Source organism: Glycine max, chromosome 4 (genome assembly GCF_000004515.6).
Source record: "Glycine max cultivar Williams 82 chromosome 4, Glycine_max_v4.0, whole genome shotgun sequence".
Taxonomy (NCBI): domain Eukaryota; kingdom Viridiplantae; phylum Streptophyta; class Magnoliopsida; order Fabales; family Fabaceae; genus Glycine; species Glycine max.
This window is the reverse complement of record NC_016091.4, coordinates 47,853,697-47,878,753: the sequence shown is the minus strand read 5'-3', so window position 1 is coordinate 47,878,753 and position 25,057 is coordinate 47,853,697. Positions and strand designations below refer to the sequence as shown.

Here is a 25,057-nt window from a genome sequence, read left to right as displayed (position 1 = left end):
CATCCTCTCTCCTCCATCTGAAATATCATAAAATTTTATTCTGGAACTCATAATTTTTTTCTCATGATTCTCTTCTTTAAGAAGAAACATTATTTTGACCTTGTGGAGCACATCAACTTTTTTCACCCTTATTATTTTAATTTTTTTATCCAAACACAAAATTTAAAAAATAAAAAAATTTTAAATAAAATATTTAAAATTGTTAAAATTTTAAATTCTCTAATCTAAGGAGACTCTAAAGCATTTGAATTATTGGATTAAATTGAAAGAAAGAAAATGAAATAGGCGGCATCTTTTCTCTCCAAAACCGAATGTCTCCTCAAGGCAAGTGCAGTGAAACGTATAATTGACCCAGCAACAGCACTATAGAGGGAAACAACGTTGTCCACCACCACTGCCATTCCTACAACGGGTGGCCCCTATCGTTCCAGTTGCCAGTATCATTACCCGTCAACTCAGCAGCCAAGTCACCAACTAACTGGTGCTTTCCCGACACGTGTCAGTCGAAACTCCATTCCCTACGGTTCCAGTCAGCGCGCACGGGTACGTGGTTCGTTCGTTCGTTTCAGCTTCCTTCACCCCCAAAATTTTTGGCGATAATAATTATTAGCCAAAAAAACAGAATCATTACTATTACTATTATAAATAAATCAACAGTTATTATATATATATATATAAAACGATTTCTCCCTCGGAAAATTCCACGTTCCCCTTTCTCATAATATCACTGTTGCAGTGTGTTACTGTCATCGAATCTCGAAGCAATGGAGCCTGCAAAGCAAAACCCTAGCAAACTTCCGCCGCCTTTTTTTTGTCCTTAGCATGAACTTTTTCTGTAAGTTTCTCTTTTTAATTAATTATTATTTGTTTAATTAATAGTACCGACTTTGAAAGCCTTTTCATGTTATTGGGGTGGTAACGCTTTTTGGTTCAATTTGAGGAGCGGTAAATAATTTTCAACATTTTTTTAATTTCTCGCTGTCATCAAGTCTTCGACCTTCTATGTATATTTCTCCCTTTCTTTTTTTTTTGTTTTGTTTTCCGGGAAAAGTGGTATTTTTTTTTTTGGAATGTTGTGGGCTTGTTGGGATTTGTTGTTGTTGTTGTTGTTGTGTATGTGAGCAACAAGTGCGATTGTTGCTTGTTTGTTTTTTAATTGTTGTTCAATTTTTGGGCATATTGTGTTTACTCGTAAGCTACTTTGTAGATTTCTGTTTTGTTATTGCGTGTTGTGAATTTTGGGGCCAAACTGTTTATAATAGATGTTGAGGATTTGCTAATTTTGTTTTGGAATGGATCGTGAATATTTAGCGAGCTCAATTGAATTTGTGACAGTTGGTAGGGATTTGAAATTGGAAAAGCTTTCAGCTGGCTTCGGGCTAGTTGAGGGGTAGTGCTTTCTGTGTGTCACAGATGGCTGAAGATATCCCGCGAGTTGGTGGGTTTTCGGCTGGTCTGGCTGTGATATTGAACGATAAGGACAGTAAGAAAAATTCGCCAAAGACTCGGCTTCTTTCTTGCTGTGACGATTTGGGTCAGCAGTCTGTGGAGCGAACCCTTGAGTACGTGTTTGGTCTCCCGAACAGATCACTCAATTCATTGACTGGCCTGGTTGATCGTAATTTTATTTGCTCTGTCATTAGGAATGATTTCTCAAGATATAATGTGAAATTGAGTGATTCTCATGGTGAAAGAGATGGGATTTGTATTAATAGTAAAAATGGCAATGGGCATGTTGTTATAGGCCTAGAAGAATCCAGCATCTGCGGTGATATTAAAGTCATCAAGTCACCTTTTCTTATAGAGAGCATGGCGATGTTCAGTAGTGCCAGGGCTAGTGCTTGTGTTTGGAAAGGAAAATGGATGTATGAAGTTATGTTGGAAACATCTGGCATACAGCAGCTTGGTTGGGCCACTCTTTCTTGCCCTTTCACTGACCACAAAGGTGTTGGTGATGCTGATGATTCATATGCTTATGATGGGAGACGAGTTAGCAAGTGGAACAAGGATGCTGAGACATATGGCCAGTCATGGGTTGTTGGTGATATCATTGGATGTTGTATAGATTTAGACCGAGATGAAATATTATTCTACAGGAATGGTAATTCCCTAGGGGTGGCATTCCAAGGAATTCGAAAATTGGGTCCTGGTTTTGGTTATTATCCAGCAGTTTCTCTCTCCCAGGGTGAAAGATGTGAGTTGAACTTTGGAGCTCGACCCTTTAAGTATCCAATTGAAGGTTACCTTCCTCTTCAGGCTCCTCCCTCTAAGAGCTACTTTGTCACCCAATTGCTGCAATGCTGGTCAAGGCTGTTGGACATGCATTCGGTGGAACGAGCTGAGCATTCTTTAGTTCAGAAATTGAGAAGAGTGAAGAGGTTTGTTTCATTGGAAGAAATTTTCCATCCAGCTTCTTATGCCATATGTGAGGAATTATTTTCTATCCTTGAAGCAGATGATGGGATCACAGAGTATATGGTTTGGGGTCCAATGTTGTCTTTCATGTTTGAAGTTTTTGGTTTGCATGCACCCCATGATTACTCAAGCATGGATAAAGTAGTTGAGATTCTGCTACAATTTCAAGGATCACATGTGCTATTTGAACACATCCTAAATGCCCTTTCCTGTGGTTGCAAAATAGCCTCATTAGTTCTAATTGAGTGTCCTTACTCTGGATCATATTCTCACCTTGCATTGGCATGTCATCTACTAAGACAAGAGGAACTTATGGTTCTTTGGTGGAAGTCACCAGATTTTGAATTCTTGTTTGAAGGGTTTCTTTCACGAAAGACTCCTAACAAACAGGATCTTGACTCCATGATACCAACTGTTTGGTGGCCTGGTTCATGTGAAGATGCATCTTATGAGGGTAACATGATGTTGACAACCACAGCTTTGTCTGAATCAATTGGCAAGGTAATTTCTTTATCTCCTTGACCTAGCTTCATTTTTAGTTATTCTGTCTGAATTTAATACCTCATTGATTCTATCTGAACTTTGAAGAAGCAAGAAGCAAACTATTAAACTGATAAGTTTCTGTATGCAATATGTTATATATTTTTCATCAATCAATTCAATTGTTACTTTACCTGTTAAATAAATTTATCTATTGCATTGTTATGATTGATGTAGTAGGATAGTAATGAAAAGGAAGAGGAGAGTGTGTCAGAGTGACGTGATTTATTGTACTTCTCTGTGCCTAGATGAAGCAGTTTTTTTTTTGACATGTTTGTTTTTCTCAATCCTAAGTCCTATATGGGTCAATGGGTGTAGGGAATGACTGTTATTGTTCTGAAATCACAGTAACAATGCTGTGATCTGTCATTTATGCATGAAGCTGAATGGAAATGAGAGAAACTATTACAAGTTTACTGATGACTATGATGCAAAAACTTATCAACTGAACACATTTCCCTCTTGATTAATCATGTGATCTAATTAGTGAATATGAGTATTATGTTACTTCTTAAGATACAAGGTTGAGCGAAATAAATCTTCACCTTTTGTTTATGTTGATTATTCTTGTTGATTATGAAATTATTTTCAATTTGATTTCATAATCTTCTTCTCCATCTTATTTCTATCAGACATGGCATGGGAGTAGGGATAAGGGGTTAGTGGTAAACTTATGCTATCTGAATTTTCTATAAAATAGAAGAAATTTTTTCATTTACCTACTCATTCTTAGCTTACAAGACAAAGTATAAGGTTGTTTCTATGAATTTTATGAATAATATTTCTTTCTTATTTGAGGGTAAAATTCTGTGAACTATTGTGCTATTGGACATAGTTTGCTATATTTCTGAGTATACCTTGTTCAAATGTAGATTGAAGAGAAGCATAGGGACCTTTGTCGCTTAGTGATACAATTTATACCACCTACGAATTCTCCCCAGTTACCTGGAGCAGTATTTAGGACATTTTTACGGAGCCTTCTACTGAAGAACAGAGGAGCAGAACGAAATATTCCACCACCTGGAGTTTCTAGCAACTCGGTTCTTGTTTCAGTTTACACAGTTGTACTCCATTTTCTATCTGAGGGATTTGCCTTGGGTGACATCTGTGGCTGGTTGAAGAGCTGCAAAGCAGATGTTGGTTTCCTTCATAGAGGTGGTGAACAAACTTTTCCTGTACATTTATTTCTGAAAAATGATCCCCATAGAGCTGATATTTCCAGGCTTGGGGGATCCTATAGCCATTTATCAAAGCTACACCCAACAATTGATCATGAAATGGAAGTGATTCAATGGGATGAAGGTTGCATGGATAGTGAAGAAACCAGGGTCACCCATTCAACCAGGCAGAAGCCATGCTGTTGTTCTAGTTATGATTCTGATTTTACAAGGAACTTCAAGGTTCCAGCTAAATACCTGGCCAAAGGTTCTAGTGGTCATTGTAGCTCTATTCCGGAAAGACCTGCTCATGTTGCTGCTGAATGCAGTGATGGGAGTTTGAACGATGAGATAACTGATAAACCAAGCTCCAGTGATCAATCTGAACCTGAGTATGGTTACCGCCAAGTGCACCATATGAAGTCTGTACCAAAGGATACTAATATGTCTACAGATACACTACAAGAAGAAGAGCTACTTGATGCTTTGCTATGGTTGTATCATGTTGGTCTTGCTCCGAATTTTAAGCAGGTGAGATCATGTTGGCAAAATTTATTGCACAACCGCAAGTTTAGACAGTGAATGGCTTGATTTCCTCTGAGATGGCTGATTTTTTTTCTAAAACAAGAATAATTAGTTACACTCAATAATATTAAAAATGGATCTAAAACTAAGTTTATGACTTGGTATGTGACTGTGTGTTTGTATTAGTTTATTTTGAGTTCAAAATAGCGTATAATTAAAATCTTACTGAATGGGCATTTGAAAAAAAAAATGAAGCAAAATTTCTCCCAAATTAATCAAAACCAAGCATGTATTTGAAGTCTTAAACCTAACTTGTGGATTACCTAAATTCCCTCTTTTTTGGTCTTTTGATTTTTCACCTATATGGAATGATATATCTGGAAAGAATTTAAATGCAATACCTGTTTGCTGAGAATTCATATCAGAAGTCTGTTTATTATATATCTGACACAAGAGGAGAGGATATTGAAAGTCATGAACATGCCGGAATATCTTAATTCTCTTATAACTACCACCTCCATAACTTTATTATGGTAAGTATGATGGAAAATAATATCTGGGGCATGTGCTAGAAAAACCATTTTCTTTGAAAAATAAGACAGGAGAGGAAAAGGAAACCAATACTCACACAGAGAAGATCAATTAAAACTGGTTTATATTTGACACTCCTACACCATTTAATATTTTTTATGGATTTGATTTTATCAATCCAACCATTGAGTCACAACCAATCATTATTTAGATCTTATATATCAGATTTAAAAAAATCAAAATAAGAGTAAGTATGCAATTGGATTATTGGTATTTTGTTCTTTTTAAACACCTATGTTATTTTAAAGAGATTTTGCTTGACCATTAAACAATCTTTGGTAAAAGTAAAATTTTCTGAGCATGATTTGCTTGAAACAAAATTTTCACCTAATAGTGAATTTTACGAAAATAGTATATCCTACAGTGTTTTTTAGTAATATGAATTTGATTTTGCTTTCACTGATGTCACTAAATCCTAACACCTTAGTAAAATGATCTTCCTATAGTGCTCAGCCTGGACTTTTATTATATTCATCCTCATTTTAGCTGGTGTAATTTTGGAATTTCTAATCGCTTAATTGATTTTGAATATCATTTAAATTTTAGAGATAAAATGAAAAAGACATGTGATGAATGTTATTCTTCCTGTTTTTGTAGGCATCATACTACATGACTCATCAGGCACAGTCAATTTCCCTTTTGGAGGAAACTGATAAGCAAATCAGAGAACGAGCTTGCAGTGAGCAATTGAAGCATTTGAAAGAAGCTCGTAATGAATATAGAGAAGAGGTTATTGATTGTGTTAGGCATTGTGCTTGGTAAGATGACCATAAGAAGTAACACTTAAGCTTGTTTGTCTCATTTGTCTATTCTTTCCCTCATAGGTTATTGAGAAAAACCCAAATTCCACATCAACTAGAGGTAGTGCCAAGATATAGTATCTAAGTGAGGGGCAACTCTCATCTTATGAGCTAGCTTTTAGGGTTGAGTTAAGCACGAACTTACATTATAAGATGGTATCAGAGCCTATCTTAGATCCATTAACGGGTCACCCACCATATTATCCACGCACCAAGCCCAAAAGTGCTTGAGTGTGAGGGGGTATATTGGAATAAATTCAAATCTCACATTGGCTAGAGATAGTGCCAAGATATAGTATATAAGTGGGGGACAACCCTCACCCCATGAGCTAACTTTTGGGGTTGAGTTAAGCTCAAACTCACATTCTAAGATAGATTTATGCTTTTCAATTGGCTTTCTACATCTTCCAAATGGTATTAGGTTGGAATTTTCCAGTAGTGTTGGCTAGGTTGTATTTCATGTTTTCAACTTCTCATTATCTAATTGTTAACCTAATTTGATAACTTCCAATTTGATGACAACAGTGTGATAGTGTTCTTACTTTTTAAAATTTTGGTGGTATTCACTCCTGCTACAGTAGTTAATAAGGACTGCACTTGTTGATTAAATGTCTGTTCATCCATTCCCTTCCTCACTTTATTTACATTTTTGGTTTATTGGACCCTACTAAGATTACCGAGTTAAACTAATTTCAATAAAGATAAAGTTGGTGAACATAGAGTGGAAGAATAGAAGTATAGTTCTCATTTTGTAAATAGCAGCAGTACACTTTAAAAATGTTTGTTTCTTTTCTGTTTCATTATGCATTCATGTTTCATAAAACTCATGCTATGCTGATGGTTTCAAACTGTGCATTATGACTTACAATAACTTGCATCAGCCTAAACTGTGCTGTCAGTTTGATGTTTACTTTGTGAAACTCATTATAATATGCTTTAAGTTTTAAGAACTGTGTTTTGAGATTTGGATTTTAGGTTTTGTTAATTATTAATTTTTAATAAAATTTTGCATCTGATTGAACTTTTCATGTATCAGTGTTTTATAGATACCTTTCTTTCATATGAAGTCAAACTGATAGAAATTTAGGAATTTATATTCGAATATATCATGTTTTGTTTCAGTATAGCTTTCTGGATGCTTTTCAAATAGTGATATCCTTTTTTAAAAAAAAGCCTAGCTTTCTAAGTCTTGATAACACTGTGAATGCATATCATTGTTGTTTCTTTTACAGCCTTGTTTTTTGGGGTCATTTCTTGCTTTACAGGTATCGCATCTCTCTATTTTCTCGATGGAAGCAGAGAGGAATGTATGCAATGTGCATGTGGGTTGTCCAGTTACTACTGGTTCTTAGCAATATGGATTCGGTGTTTATCTATATCCCTGAATATTATCTGGAAGCTTTGGTAAATAAGCATTTCTCATTGTTAGATTTAACAGCAGTTTTGATTCATTCAGTTGCAGAGTACAAAACATCTTCCCTAGTTATCTACTTTAATACTTATGGTTTTGGGTTTTCCTGTTTCTTACGAGTCAAACATAATTAACATATTAGATTGGGTATCTGACACATTGTGTTAAGACTGAGAGGGAGGGGTCGTATTAGAAAAAGCATAAAATTTGATATGAATTTTGGTTGGGAGTCACACATTAACCTTAATTTTTTGCAAAAGTATACATTTATTCATTCATTATAATTTCTCGTATCATTTCTTATAATTATATAAAAATTCTCTTGGCATTAATATTTTCTCCCCCATACAGGTTGATTGTTTTCATGTGTTGCGGAAAAGTGATCCTCCCTTTGTTCCATCTACAATTTTCATCAAGCGAGGGCTTGCTTCATTTGTATGCATCATCCTTTCAATCTCTACTTTTCTGTTTGTCTGATTTGATATTTGACTTCTGCTGGATGTAAATTATACTTGATATTTGTTTCTGGATTCTGAGTGAATGAAATCTGATTCTACAGAGTTCATGGGAATTTTAGAATAAATTTGGTGTCTTATATATGATATATGAAGTACAGACTCCTATACAGGCACTCTAACATGGCCAATATAAAAAAACACAGGGCATCAAGACACTGCCATGTGTGTATGTGTGTATCAAATAAAGTTAAACGTAAGCAACATAAAAAAGATCTAAAATAAAATAATTAAATGATAATCAAGATTTGTATATTCACCATCCTATGATAATGAGTCTTATAAAAACATACTTAAATGCTTGATGCTTGCAAGACTTGCATTTAGTAAGGGACTTAGGGTATTGAGTGACTTGAGAACTTGTGAAGGAAAAAGTGATAGGAGTTTCTGAATGCTCGCTGAAAAAATTTGATATGAGTTTGGGGTGGGAGTTGCACATTAACCTTAATTAATTTGCAAAAGTATACATTTATATTTGTTTATTAAAATTTCTCTTAACATTTCTTATGATTATATAATAATTCTCTTGGCATTAATATTTCCCATACAGAAATATATATATTAGATTTACAAGAAGAATAAATTGCAACTCCATAAGTACATGAGATAAAGCACTATGCATGAATCTGAAAAATTCATGAACCTAAGCTTTTAATGCAGCTACTTCAAAATAGATCGTTTCCAAACACTGTTTCTCTCATTGGTTCTAAATTATGCTTTGATATCTTTTTCACTAGGTCACCTTTGTAGTTACACATTTCAATGATCCGAGAATATCAAGTGCAGATCTTAGGGATCTTCTTCTTCAGTCTATATCTGTCCTGGTGCAATACCGGGAGTATTTGGCTACCTTTGAGAGCAATGAGGCCGCCACCCAAAGAATGCCGAAAGCTTTATTATCAGCTTTTGATAACAGATCTTGGATTCCAGTGATGAACATACTCCTACGATTATGCAAGGGTTCTGGTTTTAGTTTTTCAAAGAATGGAGAATCATCTTCGTCATCAGTTCTTTTCCAAGTATGTTAACAAACTCTTTTTGTTATTAAGTAGGTTTTGTTGGATCAATTTCTCACCATAAAGGTTTTTCCCCCTTGACACTTGATGGAATGCAGCGGTTGCTAAGAGAAGCTTGCATAAGTGATGAAGGGTTGTTTTCATCTTTTCTAAACCGTCTGTTCAATACACTCAGCTGGACCATGACTGAATTTTCAGTTTCTGTTCGAGAAATGCAAGAAAAGTACCAGGTATGAATATCCTTTTCCATCCTTGACTAAATTTGAATCTTGGTTTGCTTTCTGTCTTCTTCTGGTTGCTTAAGTTAGAGTTCTGTAGCAGTAGGAGTACTGAGTACATATGCTGCATAGGTTTTGGAATTTGAGTTTTTCTGTACTTTTTTAGCTGATTCATTGTTCTTTTAATTTAACTTATAGGTTCTTTCCAAGACATTGCATGCATAAGATTGAAGTTGTTTCTGTTATTATAATGATTGCTTGGCTAATTCAGAGTTTGATATATTCATTCCATTAATTTATTGTTGCAACACTTCTTTCTCAGGTAATAGAGTTTCAGCAAAGGAAATGCTGTGTCATATTTGATCTTTCATGTAATCTTACAAGGATTCTAGAGTTCTGTACTCATGAGATTCCTCAAGCATTCCTGTCTGGACCGGACACAAACCTCCGAAGGTTAACCGAGTTGGTTGTATTTATCTTAAATCACATTACTTCTGCAGCCGATGCCGAATTCTTTGACTTGTAAGTTCCAAGCCTATGACTTAATCATAGCCAGAACTGAATGCACCCCCTCCACACACACAAATATTGCTTCCTGAGAGACTGATAGTCCAAGGTTCCTTGGGAATTTGGAACCATCACATTTAGTTGAAAATAGTTTTATCAATTGAGTATTGATAAGAGGCTACCCTCTTAATCTTTCAGGTCCCTTAGACGGCATAACCAACCTCCAGAAAAAGTAAACAGAGGCATGATATTGGCACCTCTAGTAGGGATTATCTTAAATTTATTGGATGCTACAAATTCAGCAGAATATCGAGAAAACAATGATCTTTTAGATGTTTTTGCAAGCATGGACTGTCCAGATACTGTTCAGTATGGATTCCAGTATCTTTTGGATTATAACTGGGTTAGTTGCTGTCACCCTTAATCTATGTTCCTGATTCCTGATGAGTATCTAGAATGCCTTTTGTTTCTAATGCACTTTTTATCCAATTTTTCGAATATTCAAATTGATTTAGTTCATTAATTTGTTTATTTCCAACTTGGTGCTTATCTATATGCTAAATTAGTAACAAAGTCAACTTGGAAGTTCAGTTTTCATACTAAAAATTCTCGAGGAGATATTTATTTAGAATATCGGGATATACTATTACTATATGATTCTTAATGATCTTTCATTGGTACAAATCCCTCACAGTTTTGCAGACTTGCATTATAATATTAAAATTTGATATCTTGTTCATATAATAACTTCAATAATGATCAATTTCAATTCAGCTTTGAACATTTTATGAATAATTTCAAATTAAATGTGAGCTGTCTAAAAGTTGGCAGTTCTTATACATGTCAGATTCCAGTTTTCCCTTGATCTTTGACACTAATGTTTACCATTTTTCTGCTCTTTCCATTTGCCAGGATGGATCTTTTCGGGGGGAAGCTTATGTGGCAAAATATGAGCAACTAGAGAATTTTCTAAGTCTCCTTACTTGCCGCACTGTGTTACATCATGATAAAGTGGATAGTGTGGGAGATACAGATCTTGATGATGGCTTGTGCTGCATATGTTATGCATGTGAAGCAAATGCTCAAATTGCACCTTGTTCACACAGGTCTTGTTATGGCTGCATTACCAGGCACCTTTTGAACTGCCAAAGATGTTTCTTTTGCAACGCAACAGTGACAGATGTTAGCAAAATTGGTTAGAAGACCGGCTAAGGAGGAGCTTCTATTTTATGGTTGCTTGGTTCCGGTTGAAGTCAGCTAGTCAGTAACTGATTATTTGCTTATTTATGAACTACATATATAAAAAGTGACAAGAAATGTAAAGGAAAACAAAGAAGGAAAAGATGGGGGAGAAGAAAAAAAGAGGGGGTGGGGTAATCGGGTAGGAGTTAATACTGTTCCAGATAGTGAAGTGTTTCTTGACATGGGCAGGGGGGGGTAGTCGCCATCGGCGAATTAAGAATTTTGTAGGCTATGTTAGAGGGTGTTATGCTGTAAATATGCGATGTAAATGGCAGGCAAAATCGTTGAATGACAACTTTCATTATTCACTAGATTAGCTTTGAAGGCCGTAATGTCAAAGTTTGTAGCAGAGCAAACTGGATTTTTTAAAAAGCTGGTAAAGTTAATATGGGTGGAAAAAAAAATTCCTTAACAAAGGTGATATGAGTGAGTGTACAGGGATAAATTAGTGCGTATGACATGGCTTTGTTTATAAGAGCAAATTACTTGTTAGTGGTTGGACACGATACTAAGTATTACTTTATAAGAGCAAATTAATTTTTTCAAATACACTATATTGATACTCACCGTTACTAAACAAAACTATATACCGTGTTAAAAAAAAGTGCAGATACGGCGAGCAATCTCAATCACATTGAACTCTGTTGAGGTTATTGTATTTTTGTTATGAAAGTACACCTTTTTTTACATGTTGCAGTTTCTTCCTTTGGTGTTTTTAAGGGTATAACATTTATGGCTGTACATATAATGTGTAACTTTTTAAAAACAAGTATCAATGTGTAAGAATGATGTATAAAGTAAAAATGGTGTAGATGTATGTCTTCAATCGTGAACCAACATGGTAAGTCATTCTTGTACCAGTTTAGTTGGTTTCTTCTTTCAATAACATTTGCTCTTTTGCTTGTTAAAAAAAAAAAGTTATGGAGGGAGAGGATGAGGAGGAGGAGGAGGAAGAAGAAGAAAGATCAGAAGAGAGAAGGATAACTTTGGAATATTAGAAATTAAGGTGGTGCAGGAAGCAATTGCTGTCTCCTCCTTTCTGGGGCCCATAATGTGCAGAAAGAACAGTCTTGTCTGGTTATGGTGGATTCACTGCTTGTGTTTGTATCGCACACAGAAATGCAGAGTGCCCTGCGATTCCATTTCCAAGCTTCAAACCCAGGCATCGTTGTTCCGCACACGAACCACGCTTTCGCCACCAACGTTAACTCACACCGCACCCTCTCCTGCACAAAACACCGTTCCCTTCCCCAATCCCTGTGCTCCTTGACTGCACAACCTTCGAACCACACCTCCACCACCGTTGGATCTCCATCGCTTCCGCACTGGAACCTTACCAACCGCCACGTCACCGTTCTCAACGTCTTTGCCTGCGCGGTACTACTCTTCACTCAATAATAACTAATCTCTTGTTATCATTCTTCGATTAACTAATTAATTTAACCCGCGCGTGTTTGTTTTCTCGTGCAGACGGCGATATGTGCAACGTGGCTGTTTTGCTCCGCGATTCCGACGCTCCTGGTTTGTTTTGTGTTGTCGATTCGGTGTTAGATTCTGATTGTGAGAATGTGCGTGCTGTGATGTGAAGGCTTTCAAGAAAGCAGCGGAATCGATGGAGAAGCTCATGGATGCCACGAGGGAGGAACTTCCCAACACCATGGCCGTGATTCCGGTTATCCGGCATGGAAATCAATGACTTAACCACCGAGCTCGGTGATACAGGAGGTGTTGTGCTTGTTATTTTGTAGAATGTAGAGCGCTAACTTGGTTTTATGGGACGAAGAGAATCCATCGGTTCTGGGGTTTCATCTCTAAACATCATCAGTACCTTTGGGTTGAGTTTAATTTTTTTTGAAAAAATGATATATTTAGTCTTTTATCTTCTTTTTTTTTTTCTTTTTTTTTTAAAAAGTTCATTTTAATTTTTTTATTTTTTATTTTTTAAAAAAGATTCAAAATGATTCTTATGTTAGTTTGAAGTTGTGTAAGGTTTGTAATTTTCAGATTAAGGTTTGTGAAGAATGAAACTGTTAGTAGGCTTCTTTCTTATTTTGTGACGACTTTTAGTTGTTATATTTGATTATCAACAACGACATTAACTTTAAACTAACAAAATAACCATTTTGAACCTTTTTTAAAAAACCTTTTTTTAAAAAATGAAAAACTAAAATGAACTTAAAAAAAAATAAAAGAGCAAAATGATAAAAAAAAAAAAAGTCATTTGGTCAATTTTTTTAATAATGCGTGGAAATCACCTCATCACCTTATTAAGTGATTTGCAAAGATAATGTACCAAATAAAAGCGACCAGATACAAAGAAGTAACGAACTAAGACCTTTGTTTGATCTAATGAAACTAAGTGGCAATGTACAAAATTACAATTAATGATGTCTAAGCTAGGCGAGTTCTTTTAATTTCTAAGACGATAAAAGGTTGATTTGGGTACGTCCTGCGCTTAATGGTGGTTTTGGTGGCCTCCTCATTGCTCGTGATGTCGTGGATGTGACTCCTCCATCTTTCGTAGAAGTTGTATAAAGACCCAGGCAATTAGAGAAAGCTTTCACAACTTGTTCCATGAAATGGCATGGACTGTATGAATTCCATGCCGATACTCTTTCTCTCTGCACTTCCTCCATATTTCCTCACTCTGCTCGCCCTTTGATTTCACTACTTTTGTAATGTGTAGCTATATATATCTAACATGTCCCTTTGTGTTCCAAATATGTCACAACAAAGACACAGATTTATATAAGGTTGTACTTTAGTTGATTAGCATAAGGTGTGTTCTAGTATCACCACCTTGTGTCTATAAACCGACAAGTAAGGCCAAAAATTGGGTTTGAAACTTACACACCTGCGCCAAGAGGCATAGTCTCATAGACGTGTCCACCATGCACAGTGCCAGTATATGCAGACGTTGTGATACGTGTACACTGGAACGGTTCAGTGGGGCTTCTCAATTAAAAGATTATCTATAAATTATCGTTTTTCATATATCTATCTATATATGAATGTGATAGATTAAATTGTATTATATGTCAAACTATATATGTTAAAATTTGTTTATTTTCAACTCATCCCATAATACTTTCTGAAATCTAAACAGAGATATATATATTATCAGTTTGGGCTGTTTGGCACATGATATATGAAAATCAATTCCACAATATATTAAGGTTGTATAAATGATATTATATGAATAGATTTTTTGACTTTATTTGTAATGATATGCTTTAGTTGTATGCAATTAAATGAAATAGTTATATATAAATTCTTAGTGAAAATGTTAAAAAGTTACCTCCAGATAACCACTTGAAGATGGCCTATGATCGTGGGAAGGGTGCCCCTTTGTGATATTAGATATACTCGGTTAATTGCCAAGCAGGTAAATCAATTTTGTTTTCAGATTATAATCATGCAGCTGGCCATTACATCTTTTGTATTATAACAAAGGGATTGCAATTGGGTAGTGGGTTTTAGATCCCCAAAATAAGAATGACAATTCACAACTGTGATGGGTGGAAACAATGCATCCTTTATTTCTATGCATTTTGCCACACTGCTATATGATTTCAGTCTTGGTGAGATGAAGATTTGCTTCATTGCTAGTTATTACGTTTAGCTTACAACCCAACTGTTTTTCCACTTTGTTTTTATTGACCAATCAAGGCTGAAATCAAGAACTATTTATATGCATACTACATGTTTTTGTCAATTGTTTTTATTAGTAACCCAAAATTTATAATTATGTAATTAAAATTAATTTTGAGGGAAAAAATCATACAATTGTGATATTTAATCGACTAAAATTGTCCAAGACTCAATTTTGCAATTAATATTTAGGGGATTAAAATTACAAATTTATAATACCTAATAAATATAATTTGCACCATAAGAAGCAAAGGAACTAAAATTTACACAATTATAATATTTGGATCAAAAGTGCAATTGAACCTATAAGAAACTAATAAAAGTACAAAAACTGAGGTTAGATACAAAAGAAAATTAATCTAAATATAAAAGTTTAGGTTAAAAGATCGCGAAAAACTAAAAAGAATTAATAATTTTATATATTTAAAAATGGGTTATAAATAATAATAAAAATTACATGTTACTATAGTAATTGATGAGTAATTTTATATATTTAAGAATAGGTTATAAGTCATCGAGTGATTACAAGCCGAACAGACATTGAGCCATTGAGGTTGGGTAGAGACTAGAAAGGTGCGCGATGAGTTGCAACTTGCAGTGTTGGAATGCGCTTCCACGTTGCCATGAGTGTTGCTCCATAGGTACACGTACATGAAATGAATATCCCCTGCACTTATTGCCTGTAATGATTCAACAACAACAACAACGTCTTATCCCATTAGGTGGGGTCGGCTACATGGATCAACTTCCGCCATAATGTTCTATCAAGTACCATACTTCTATCCAAACCATTAATTTCGAGATCCTTTTTGATAACCTCTCTTATAGTCTTTTTGGGTCTTCCCTGCCTCGAATTGTTTGTCTTCTCTCCATCTGGTCTACTCTCCTCACTATAGAGTCTACCGGTCTTCTCTTTACATGCCCAAACCACCTAAGTCTATTTTCCACCATCTTCTCTACAATAGGCGCTACTCCAACCCTCTCTCTAATAGCTTCGTTTCTAATTTTATCCTGTCGAGTCTTACCACACATCCACCGCAACATCCTCATCTCCGCTACATCTACTTTATTCTCATGTTGGCTCTTGACCGCCCAACATTCTATTCCATACAAAATCGCCGGTCTTACCGCAGTCCGATAAAACTTTCCCTTTAGCTTGATCGGTACCTTTGCATCACATAACACCCCCGATGCTTTTCTCCATTTCATCCATCCTGCTTGAATGCGATGATTCACATCCCCGTCAATTTCCCCATCATCCTGTATTACAGACCCAAGATATTTAAATCGTGTGACTTGAGGGATAATATGGTCTCCTATTTTCACCTCTGAGTTAGAAACCCTCCTTCTTTTGTTGAACTTACATTCCATATACTCCGATTTGCTTCTGCTTAGGCGAAAGCCATGTGTTTCTAGAGCTCGTCTCCAAGTTTCCAACCTCTCATTCAGCTCCTCCCTCGACTCTCCAAGGAGGACTATGTCATCTGCAAAAAGCATGCATCTCGGCGCTATCTCTTGGATTTGTTCCGAGAGGACATCCAGAATTAAGGTAAAAAGGTAGGGGCTAAGGGTTGACCCTTGATGTAAACCAATTGTGATGGGAAAATCGTCTGACTCTCCACCCTGTGTCCTAACACTAGTCGATACCCTATCATACATATCTTGGATAGCTCGAATATATGCAACCCTAACCCCTTTCTTCTCTAGAGCTTTCCACAAAATCTCTCTAGGCACTCTATCATACGCTTTCTCCAAGTCAATAAAAATCAAGTGCAAGTCTTGTTGGGCCATGCGATATTGCTCCATCACCCGCCGTAATAAATAAATCGCTTCCATGGTCGACCTTCCCGGCATGAAACCAAATTGATTCTCAGTAACTTGAGTCTCCTTTCTTAATCTCCGTTCGATCACTCTTTCCCATAATTTCATGGTATGACTCATGAGCTTGATTCCCCTATAATTTGCACAATTTTGTATATCCCCCTTGTTCTTATAGATTGGCACTAACGTGCTTCTCCTCCATTCCTCCGGCATGCGTTTTGACCTCATAATTTCGTTAAAGAGTTCGGTGAGCCACTCAAGACCTCTATCTCCAAGAGTTTTCCACACTTCAATAGATATGTAATGATTCAAACTACTATAATAATTTTATTTGGTTTAGTTTAATTATTAATTCCTGAAACTAATCCAATGGTCATCTTTACGGAAAGACGTTTCTTTTTAGGGTGGAATCAAAAGTTGTGCTATTCAGAATGTGAGTGTGAAGCTTCTACATCAGATTTCTAAATAGACAATAATTGGTGCGGCACTTTTTTTTATCCCAACAAAAATGTTGAAAACTACAAGCTAGGTTTGCAAGTTTGCCATGTAACATATAGACATTGATTGAGATTAGCTAATAATTAGACATTGAGATTATAAAATTTTTGTCAAGCATAATTGATGAGTCCTAATGTGAATGTGAATTGAGATTAGCTAATAATTAGACATTGAGATTATAAAAGTTTTGTCAACATAATTGGTGAGTCCTAATGTTAATGTGAATTGACATATAAATGGTTAAAGATTTAAATTAATTTTTTCTTATGGATGACAGGTTCGACTTTTTGATATCATTAAAATCTTATTTGATAGACAACCCTATTCGGGGAGGTCCTTCGACGTCCAAAAACTAATTAAGTAATAGATAAAACTGTTTGTAATTTGCCTAAGAAAATTTTAAGTGAGTGTCGACTAAAATTTCATGTGCCATTTTAGTGCATTTTTCATGTTTTATTTTTCTCATAAGTGGTGGGGTCCATTGAAGGCATGTGAGTCCAAACTTCATTTACTTTTCTGTAGCTCCAAACATCATTATTTAAAATATTAAAATCAAAATAAAAGTCCATACCAATAAATTATGTCAACATCGTATATTTAATTTTTTAAAGAAACAAGAAGAAACAGCCAGATTCAAAATCATATTCAATTGAAACCAACAGTGTGTAATTTAGAAATGAGAATATGGACGGTTATATAAATCACATCGTTAGAAGGAAGAAAGTTTCATTTTTTAAGCATTTCCCTTCATATCAAGAGTAAGGTCTATTGAATAGCTACCACATCCTAAACTTCATCCAATTAACACCTTAGAAGGGAACAAAACTATCTCTATCACCAACTTATGATGAGCATATGTTATAGTATTTTTTCTTAAAAAAAGTATATAAAAAAAATGATCAAGTGGCGGTGTCTAAATCAGATCGTGCGTAAGAAAACTGTGTTTTTGCTTCTCTAATCTCTACCCAATTGCCGTGGGGTTAATTTGTCAAATTAAGCAAGCGTCATTATGCTACAACGACATAATTTCTGTGCCACCAAATTGCGTAGAGCCTCGGGCTATAAGAGAAATGATGAAGAAAATGTTCATAATGGTGACAATTACATAATTTTCATAATCAGCTTTCTTTTCTTTTCCTATGTCTTCGTGTTGAAGGGCTATCAGATGTAGAATCCAAGCCGAAACATTTGAGGAATGCCACCGTGGCTAATTGAAAATAATGGCAAGGGTGGAAATACAACGATGCAGCCTCCTCCTCCTCCTCCTCCATTATCTCTTCTTCCCTTCTCATGCTTGGACTTGGACCCGTTGCTATTTCGCCTTTTAATAATAGGTTCTGCCCACCCTGCTAACATACTTAAAGTCAGTGCAAATTATAATGGTACAAGTTAAAAATACTTTTACGTTGTCGTTCAATCATAATTAGTCGTTAATATAACTTTTTAAGTAATCATTATTAAAGTTAACAAACAAACTGTATATAGTGGATTGTGATTAGATGACTTATATAGAAGTTACCCTTATGCTTGTATGAACTAGAGTTGATGATAAGTCAAAGATTTCTTAGGAATTAAGTTTTCCTATTTAAGGAATTGATCAACAGGATTCTCTTTCGACCATATATCAAAGTAGGAAAGAATAAAACTTAACTTATACATTAAGATCAATCAATGAAAACAAGAAAATAATTCAATATGTTCATATTTTCACTCAACACACTGCAGTTCAACCACCACCCCACCTTCGAAGCAAGTAAGACAAAGAAAGAGAGAACAAGGAACAATGATTCTTTTCATAAAAGTTACAAAAAAGAATATATATATCCCTCATAATAGACATTAAATAAATAAGACTTAATATACAATCTTATCTAACTAAATTTTTAATATGAAATGATTCATTCCATCTTGTTATGTAAAAATTGCGTATCTTTTTTTTGATAAATTTTCATAAATTATAATTGAACCCTACTTATATAATGTCCTTGGAGGAAAAGAGTAACACTAACACAATTTTTCAATGACAAAAATCAAATATGAAGCTATTCGTTCCTGAGCTACAATATATCAGTCAACCCACACAAGGCACATGACTCGCTAATTTTAGATTCAGTATTCATCAAACAACAACAATCTATCATTGTTTTCCATTCCCAATTACCACTTAAAATCGTAGTTTTCTTATCAAATGCAATGTTAAAATAATGAATGCAGCTCACCAAACTTTAAATGGAATTCCTTAGTTGTCTTTCCATGTTTACACATCAAAATTAGAATTTCGTCTCTGCATCCCCTGTAATATTAGTGAAAACTAACTATAGTGCAGTCTAAAGTTTGGATCCGAGTGGTGTAATATGAATTGTGAGAAAAGATAATTTGAGGAGTTAGTTAATACAATACATTTAGCAATTCTCCCACCCTTGTTTCTTCTTCTTATTATTAGAAATATTTCTTCCAGACTGGCAACAAACTTGTCTTCACAAGTCACAATAAACAATCCCAAAATCAAAATAATACCAAAATAAGAAAATATTAAATGCAGTACAGAATGGCCATATCCAATTTTCTAATCCAGACACCACCACCAACCCAGCTTAGGAGAAGGTAAAATGACTAAAATCCAAATCTAAAAAAGGTGGAACGAATAAGGATCTAATTTGATCCACTTATATCCACCGTGTCACATAAGATGAGCACAAGTTTGTGCAGCAAAGCAATTTTGTCATTTTTTTTTTCTCTCTCCCAGTTAAACAATGCAACACTGTCCAATCTAGGGTGAAAAAAACAATTCTACGTTTTACCTTGGCTACAAGATTCTCAAAACCGGCAAAAGTTTTCAGAAAACGAACAAAAAGAAAAGAGCTTGGTCTTTAATCAAAATTAAAATATTCCGTGATGTTTAGAATTGTACTAAGCAATTTAATCTAGTAGATATACATGATGGAAATTAACAAACGAAGACAAATAGATGGATTTCTTTCTTGGAATAAAAGTGATAATTAAAATAGCAAAAAAAAAAAAAATTTGTAGGAGAGAAAAAGTGGGTGACCTGCAAGGTGGTTGGTGGATGAGTGGGCGATGAATCGTGATTAGTAAACGGGGAGTCAATCTGCTGAATTTGAATATCGTCGAAAAAGAAGACACTGGAAGAGGTTGTCGGAGGAGGGGGCGTGTCGGCGGTGACAAGGTTGTTGTGGTGGTGGTCGTCGGGACCCAATGGGAGGAGGGTGAAGAAAAAGAGGAGCGCAAAGAGGAGAAGGAGGACTATAAGTTGAGTCAAAATCAGCCATGGAATTGTGTTGTTGTTCTCTATTGTGAGTTCTTTCTCACCTACACCCAACATGAGCTCAATCTCAGAACATTTGATGATAATAAGGTGAAGAAGAAATTAAGGAAGAAACACGGACACGGGCGCTTCTAACTTCTGCTAAGTAATTAAATGAGCCGTGCGTCACGCGCCGCTCAACGCGTAGTGCAAATAATGCAACGCTTTCTTTTCTCACCTTTCACGCCAACGCAACACCCACTGCTTTTAAAATTGTCATTGGATTCGATTTTTTTTTTCTCTTAAAAAAAGTATACATGTGTGGGTGTGAATTATGAAACCACGACAGTGATGCATTTGTTCTATTTAAGGTTTTTTTTTTTTAATTTACAAGTCTAACAAAATTAATGACACGTCACCGTTGAAACTTGAAAATTGGAAAGGATAGTACTCTAATAAGTAGGGGAAGAGAAAATAGATCTGAAGCTTCGTCGCGAAAAAAAACAAAACATTTTGATTCCATTCTATCCATAATCAATAGCAGCTTTTGTTCTCAGTTCTCATGGCTTTGAGATCTGGTTCATCTTCCTTCACCTACGATCTGTTCCTCAGCTTCAGAGGCTCTGACACACGCCAGGGTTTCGCCGCCAATCTCTACAAAGCTCTTGCTAACAGGGGAATCTACACTTCCATCGACGATGAGGAGCTTCAGAGTGGAGAGGAGATAACACCGACGCTTCTGAAAGCAATTGAAGAGTCCAGGATTTCCATGGCCGTGCTCTCTGTAAACTATGCTTCTTCCTCGTTTTGTTTAGATGAACTTGCAACCATCTTTGACTGCGCCGAGAGGAAAGCACTGTTGGTTTTTTATAAAGTGGAACCTTCTCACGTGCGACACCGGAAAGTTAGTTATGGAGAAGCGTTGGCTAAGAAGGAAGAAAGGTTCAAGCATAACATGGACAAGTTGCCAAAATGGAAGATGCCTTTTTATCAAGCAGCTAACTTGTCTGGCTATCATTTCAAAGATGGGTACCCACCTTACCAATCTTATTTACTTAGTAATTTTTGTTGGATTAAGTTTCACTTGTTTAATTGAGAAATTATTAGATAGTTTTGGACCACCGTTTGGTCATGGTCTTGATGAATGTTTATATAAATGTATTTAATTTTTACAATTTAGGAGAAATAATTAATAACACGATTATATGTTATGTAAATATTAGAAGGAGGTCCGGGATCACCTTATTATTTCTCATAAGGTTTGAGGTTAAAATATAAAGGGAAAAAGAAATGTTTGTTAACCTTGACAACATATGTATCAAGACATGGATATACAAGGCAATATTTGACTTCATTAAAACTTTTTTGTTTTAAACAGATATGCACATGAATATGAGTTCATTGGGAGGATGGTTGAGCAGGTCTGCTGCAAGATTAATCCCACTTGTTTACATGTTGCGGATTATTTGGTTGGACTAGAGTCACAAGTGTCAAAAGTAATGAAGCTTTTGGACGTTGGATCTGATGATGGTGTCCACCACATGACAGGGATCCATGGTATGGGTGGAATAGGGAAAACAACACTTGCTCTGTCTGTAATTTAATTGCTAACTGTTTTGATAGTTCATGTTTTCTTCAAAATGTAAGAAAAATCAAACAAACATGAGCTACAACATTTCCAAAGCATCCTTCTTTCATATATACTTGGAAAGAAGAAAATTAAGTTAGCAAGTGAGCAACAAGGAGTTTCAATGATACAACATAGACTCCAGCGAAAGAAGGTTCTCTTGATTCTAGATGATGTTGACAAGCTCGAGCAATTACTTCCATTGGCTTTGGAAGTAATAGGTTCCAACTTGTTTGGAAAAAATACAAGAAGAACCAAAATCTGTCATCAAACAATATAAACAAATTCTTACTATTCAAATCCTAGAGATACTTAAACTAAGCTTTGATGCATTGGAAGAAGAAGAGAAGAGTGCTTTTCTTGACATTGCTTGTTGCTTCAAAGAATATGGACTTATATTGCTTTTCTTGACATTGCTTGTTGCTTCAAAGGATATGCATTGATAGTGCTTTGCTTGACATTTGTGCGTTGATAAATGTTGAAGATATACTTGGTGCTCATTATGGTGACAACGTGAAATAGTATTGACATATTGGCTGAAAAAATCTCTCATAAAGGTTAGAGATGGTAGAGGTACATTGCACGACTTTAGGACATGGTTACAAAAATTGTCACTCAAGAATCACCAAGAGAACCAGGGAAGCTATAATTCAAGTTTTGGAAGACAACACCTTGAGTGAGACTCATGAATGATTTGGTTTCTTATCTTGATTTATCTTTTTTTGACTATCATATGTTCACATCATAATTGCTTTTTTCTTTATATTATGCAAATTTCTCTAAAAACGTTTATTGAAGTCTTACATTGTGGTTGATTTCTGCCTTTGTATTAACAGGGAACTAGTGAAATTGAAATCATATGTCTAGATTTCTCCATATTTGCCAAAGAAATAGTATAATGGAATAGAAAGGCCTTCAAGAAGATGAAAAACCTCAAAACACTTATTATTAGAAATGGAAAATTTTCCAAAGGTCCCAAATAACTTGAGTTGGATGGCTTATCCAAGGCAAGTTTAAAGAGTACATCTTCCTCATCTTGTAAATCAATAAATTCACTTTATGATTATTCGTTTGGTTCTTATTTTTTCCCCTTTATTTTCTTTGCAGAAGTTTGTGAATCTAACAGTTTTGAATTTTGGCCGGTGCGAATCTTTAATTACACAAATACCTGATGTGTCTGGTCTCCCAAATTTGGAGGAACTTTTATTTGAATTTTGTAAGAATTTAACTACAGTTCACGGTTCCATTGATTACTTGGACAAACTTAAAATATTGAGTGCTTTTAATAAATGTACTGAACTTGGAAGTTTTTCACCCATCAAGTTGATCTCTCTTGAAAAACTTGAACTTTCATATTGTTCTGGTCTCGAGAGTTTTCCAGAAATATTAGTAAAGATGGAAAAGATAAAGAAACTTGAGTTGGGGGACATTCCCATAAAAAAAGCTTCGCAATAAGTTTCCTGACAGTTCTTTCTGGTTTCGTAATAAGTTCGCTCACCATTTCCTCATCTAGGAAGTCAAGGATTTACAGTTTATTGCAAAGCTCTTTTCTCAATTCCACCAAAGTAGGGAGCCTTCAAGTTCTTTCTGGTTTCATAATAAGTTCCCTGACAAAGTTCTTTCTCTTGTTATTGCACCTGTGGGTGATAACGGATCTAGAATGTTTAGTCCCAATCCCATGGTGTTCATCAATGGCAAAGCTCATGAATCTGTCATTAGTTGGAATGAGGAAATGGTGAGAATGGAAATGGATTGTATATATCTTGTTGATTTACAACTGATTTTTGGTAATCTGTATGAAGTGCCTTTAGAAAATGAATGGAACCATGTGGAGGTTACATATGTGGGTGTGATAAAGACTTCAATCCTTAAAGCAAGCAGAATCTATGTAATCAAGCAGGAGAGAAGCACAGAGGATATTTAATTTGTTGATCCTTATAGGTAGAGAAAATTAGACTATGATTTTCCTTATAGCTAGAGAAAATTTGACTATGATCACGTTAATTGATAACTACAAAATTTGAGTTAATTTGATAGTCAATTTTGACTAATAATGAGTATAATTTTTTCACTTTACTATTTTTTTTAATGAAATAACGAAGAAATTAATATCTTTATAATTTTTTATTAGCAATATTGAAAAGAAGAATAATTAAAGTGATTTAAAAGAAAATTGATGCAAAAATTAAAAGAAAAAGCTTTGAAGAAAAGTGCGAAGAAGTGGACTGTTAGTTTGCTTAGCACACGATACTAATCCAGAGCACATGCTTGCTTAGCGCAAAGAAGACCCAAGAGAAAGCCCAAGGTCGCGCTTAGTACGCAAATCGCAAAGTCAACGTGAAAAGTAAACTACCCTAGACCTATAAAAAGAGTAGGAAGTAAAAGGAAAAAACACATTGAGTCTAGTGAATAAATCCAAAGTTTGAGCATTTCTAATAGAAGGAAAGCTCTTCTTATCAGTCATTCCCATTAAGGGTAAAACCTCTCGAGTTGGGAGTCTGGTATATCAAACTTTTGTAATGTAACTTTTTTTATTATCTATTTAATGTAATCTTGTTTCTACTATTCTTCTATGAGTTTTTCTATTTATTATGACCTAATCATTCATATAATGGTTAAATTGTAATGTATTGAAAAATGATTATTTTCTAAAGAACTAGAGAAGGGTATCTAAATAAATTCATTGTTAGAAATAATATGTTAGTAAATTATTTTCACTTCATACTTTGAAATAACATATTCAGCTTAATATTAATACTAATAGGCTATGAAATTGTTTGAAGAAATGAGAAAATGGGTATTAGTAATATTAGATAGTGAAGACAGTTGTTTTGATTTTAAAGTGTTTTGAGAGACAGGAACTTGTTGGTTGTTTGGAAGATTCACAATTTCTTTTCCCTCCTTTACAGGAGAAATTAGAAAATCAGTAGATGCTGCAGCATCTGGAGCAGCGTAAGCATATTATTCGTTGGCATATTGCTTTGAAGTTCAATTAGTTCTAGAAAAAAACATTTTTAATGTTTCAGTCAATACATATCTACATCATCTGAAACTTTTTTGCTTTTGCAGGTTCAAGTTTTTCCTTCTAATTGTTAGTATGATCAGATTGCTGGCTATGATAAATAATTTGATCAGGAAGGAGAAAGACTTAAACCCGTTAAATTTTGTAACTATAATGCTTAGGTTTTATCATACTACTATATCAACTACTTACCACACTAAAATTGATTGATGCTTATGCATTCTAAGTCTATCTCT

The 25,057-nt window shown here is 35.0% G+C and overlaps 4 protein-coding genes across 9 annotated transcripts; 3 read left to right on the top strand and 1 right to left on the bottom strand.

The window, feature by feature from the left end:
* Positions 1 to 360: 360 nt before the first annotated feature.
* LOC100800617 (E3 ubiquitin-protein ligase RKP) lies at positions 361 to 11,248 on the top strand. 5 transcript variants are annotated; one of them, XM_014774893.3, is made up of 12 exons: positions 361 to 543; positions 737 to 835; positions 1,336 to 2,916; positions 3,828 to 4,643; positions 5,826 to 5,986; positions 7,294 to 7,432; positions 7,791 to 7,874; positions 8,692 to 8,973; positions 9,069 to 9,200; positions 9,511 to 9,710; positions 9,894 to 10,098; positions 10,608 to 11,248. In XM_014774893.3, the coding sequence occupies exons 3-12, from the start codon at positions 1,414 to 1,416 to the stop codon at positions 10,893 to 10,895; spliced, it is 3,810 nt and encodes a 1,269-aa protein (XP_014630379.1). In that variant the 5' UTR covers positions 361 to 543; positions 737 to 835; positions 1,336 to 1,413; the 3' UTR covers positions 10,896 to 11,248. The 5 variants fall into 5 exon arrangements, with proteins under 5 accessions (XP_014630379.1, XP_014630378.1, XP_014630380.1 ...); XM_014774892.3 differs by lacking the exon at positions 361 to 543 and having other exon boundaries at positions 638 to 835; XM_014774894.3 differs by lacking the exons at positions 361 to 543; positions 737 to 835 and adding an exon at positions 915 to 945.
* Positions 11,249 to 12,056: 808 nt separating this feature from the next.
* On the top strand, positions 12,057 to 12,633 carry LOC100785806 (uncharacterized). Its single transcript, XM_041014677.1, has 3 exons — positions 12,057 to 12,314; positions 12,408 to 12,458; positions 12,526 to 12,633. Exons 1-3 carry the CDS (start codon positions 12,057 to 12,059, stop codon positions 12,631 to 12,633), a joined length of 417 nt encoding a protein of 138 aa, XP_040870611.1.
* Positions 12,634 to 17,855: 5,222 nt separating this feature from the next.
* Positions 17,856 to 20,316, bottom strand: LOC100800087 (uncharacterized). Of its 2 annotated transcripts, none has more exons than NM_001404075.1 (2): positions 19,957 to 20,316; positions 17,856 to 18,256 (listed from the first exon to the last, which is right to left on the bottom strand). In NM_001404075.1, the coding sequence occupies exons 1-2, from the start codon at positions 20,248 to 20,250 to the stop codon at positions 18,026 to 18,028; spliced, it is 525 nt and encodes a 174-aa protein (NP_001391004.1). In that variant the 5' UTR covers positions 20,251 to 20,316; the 3' UTR covers positions 17,856 to 18,025. The 2 variants fall into 2 exon arrangements, with proteins under 2 accessions (NP_001391004.1, XP_003523262.1); XM_003523214.5 differs by having other exon boundaries at positions 17,868 to 18,253; positions 19,957 to 20,250.
* Positions 20,317 to 20,662: 346 nt separating this feature from the next.
* On the top strand, positions 20,663 to 21,389 carry LOC100799036 (toll/interleukin-1 receptor homology domain-containing protein). Its single transcript, NM_001253034.2, has one exon. It carries the CDS (start codon positions 20,735 to 20,737, stop codon positions 21,266 to 21,268), a length of 534 nt encoding a protein of 177 aa, NP_001239963.1. The 5' UTR covers positions 20,663 to 20,734; the 3' UTR covers positions 21,269 to 21,389.
* Positions 21,390 to 25,057: the final 3,668 nt, after the last annotated feature.

Excerpts from the sequence above, each read along its gene's own strand:
- LOC100800087 (NM_001404075.1), bottom strand. The coding sequence starts at position 20,250 with ATGTTGGGTGTAGGTGAGAAAGAACTCACAATAGAGAACAACAACACA. Across the intron at positions 18,257-19,956 it reads ATCCACCAACCACCTTGCAG|CAGGGTGGGCAGAACCTATT; the intron begins GTCACCCACTTT and ends TAAGTATGTTAG.
- LOC100799036 (NM_001253034.2), top strand. The coding sequence starts at position 20,735 with ATGGCTTTGAGATCTGGTTCATCTTCCTTCACCTACGATCTGTTCCTC.
- LOC100785806 (XM_041014677.1), top strand. The coding sequence starts at position 12,057 with ATGCAGAGTGCCCTGCGATTCCATTTCCAAGCTTCAAACCCAGGCATC. Across the intron at positions 12,315-12,407 it reads TCAACGTCTTTGCCTGCGCG|ACGGCGATATGTGCAACGTG; the intron begins GTACTACTCTTC and ends TTTCTCGTGCAG. Across the intron at positions 12,459-12,525 it reads CCGCGATTCCGACGCTCCTG|GCTTTCAAGAAAGCAGCGGA; the intron begins GTTTGTTTTGTG and ends TGTGATGTGAAG.
- LOC100800617 (XM_014774893.3), top strand. The coding sequence starts at position 1,414 with ATGGCTGAAGATATCCCGCGAGTTGGTGGGTTTTCGGCTGGTCTGGCT. Across the intron at positions 8,974-9,068 it reads CGTCATCAGTTCTTTTCCAA|CGGTTGCTAAGAGAAGCTTG; the intron begins GTATGTTAACAA and ends GATGGAATGCAG. Across the intron at positions 10,099-10,607 it reads ATCTTTTGGATTATAACTGG|GATGGATCTTTTCGGGGGGA; the intron begins GTTAGTTGCTGT and ends TCCATTTGCCAG.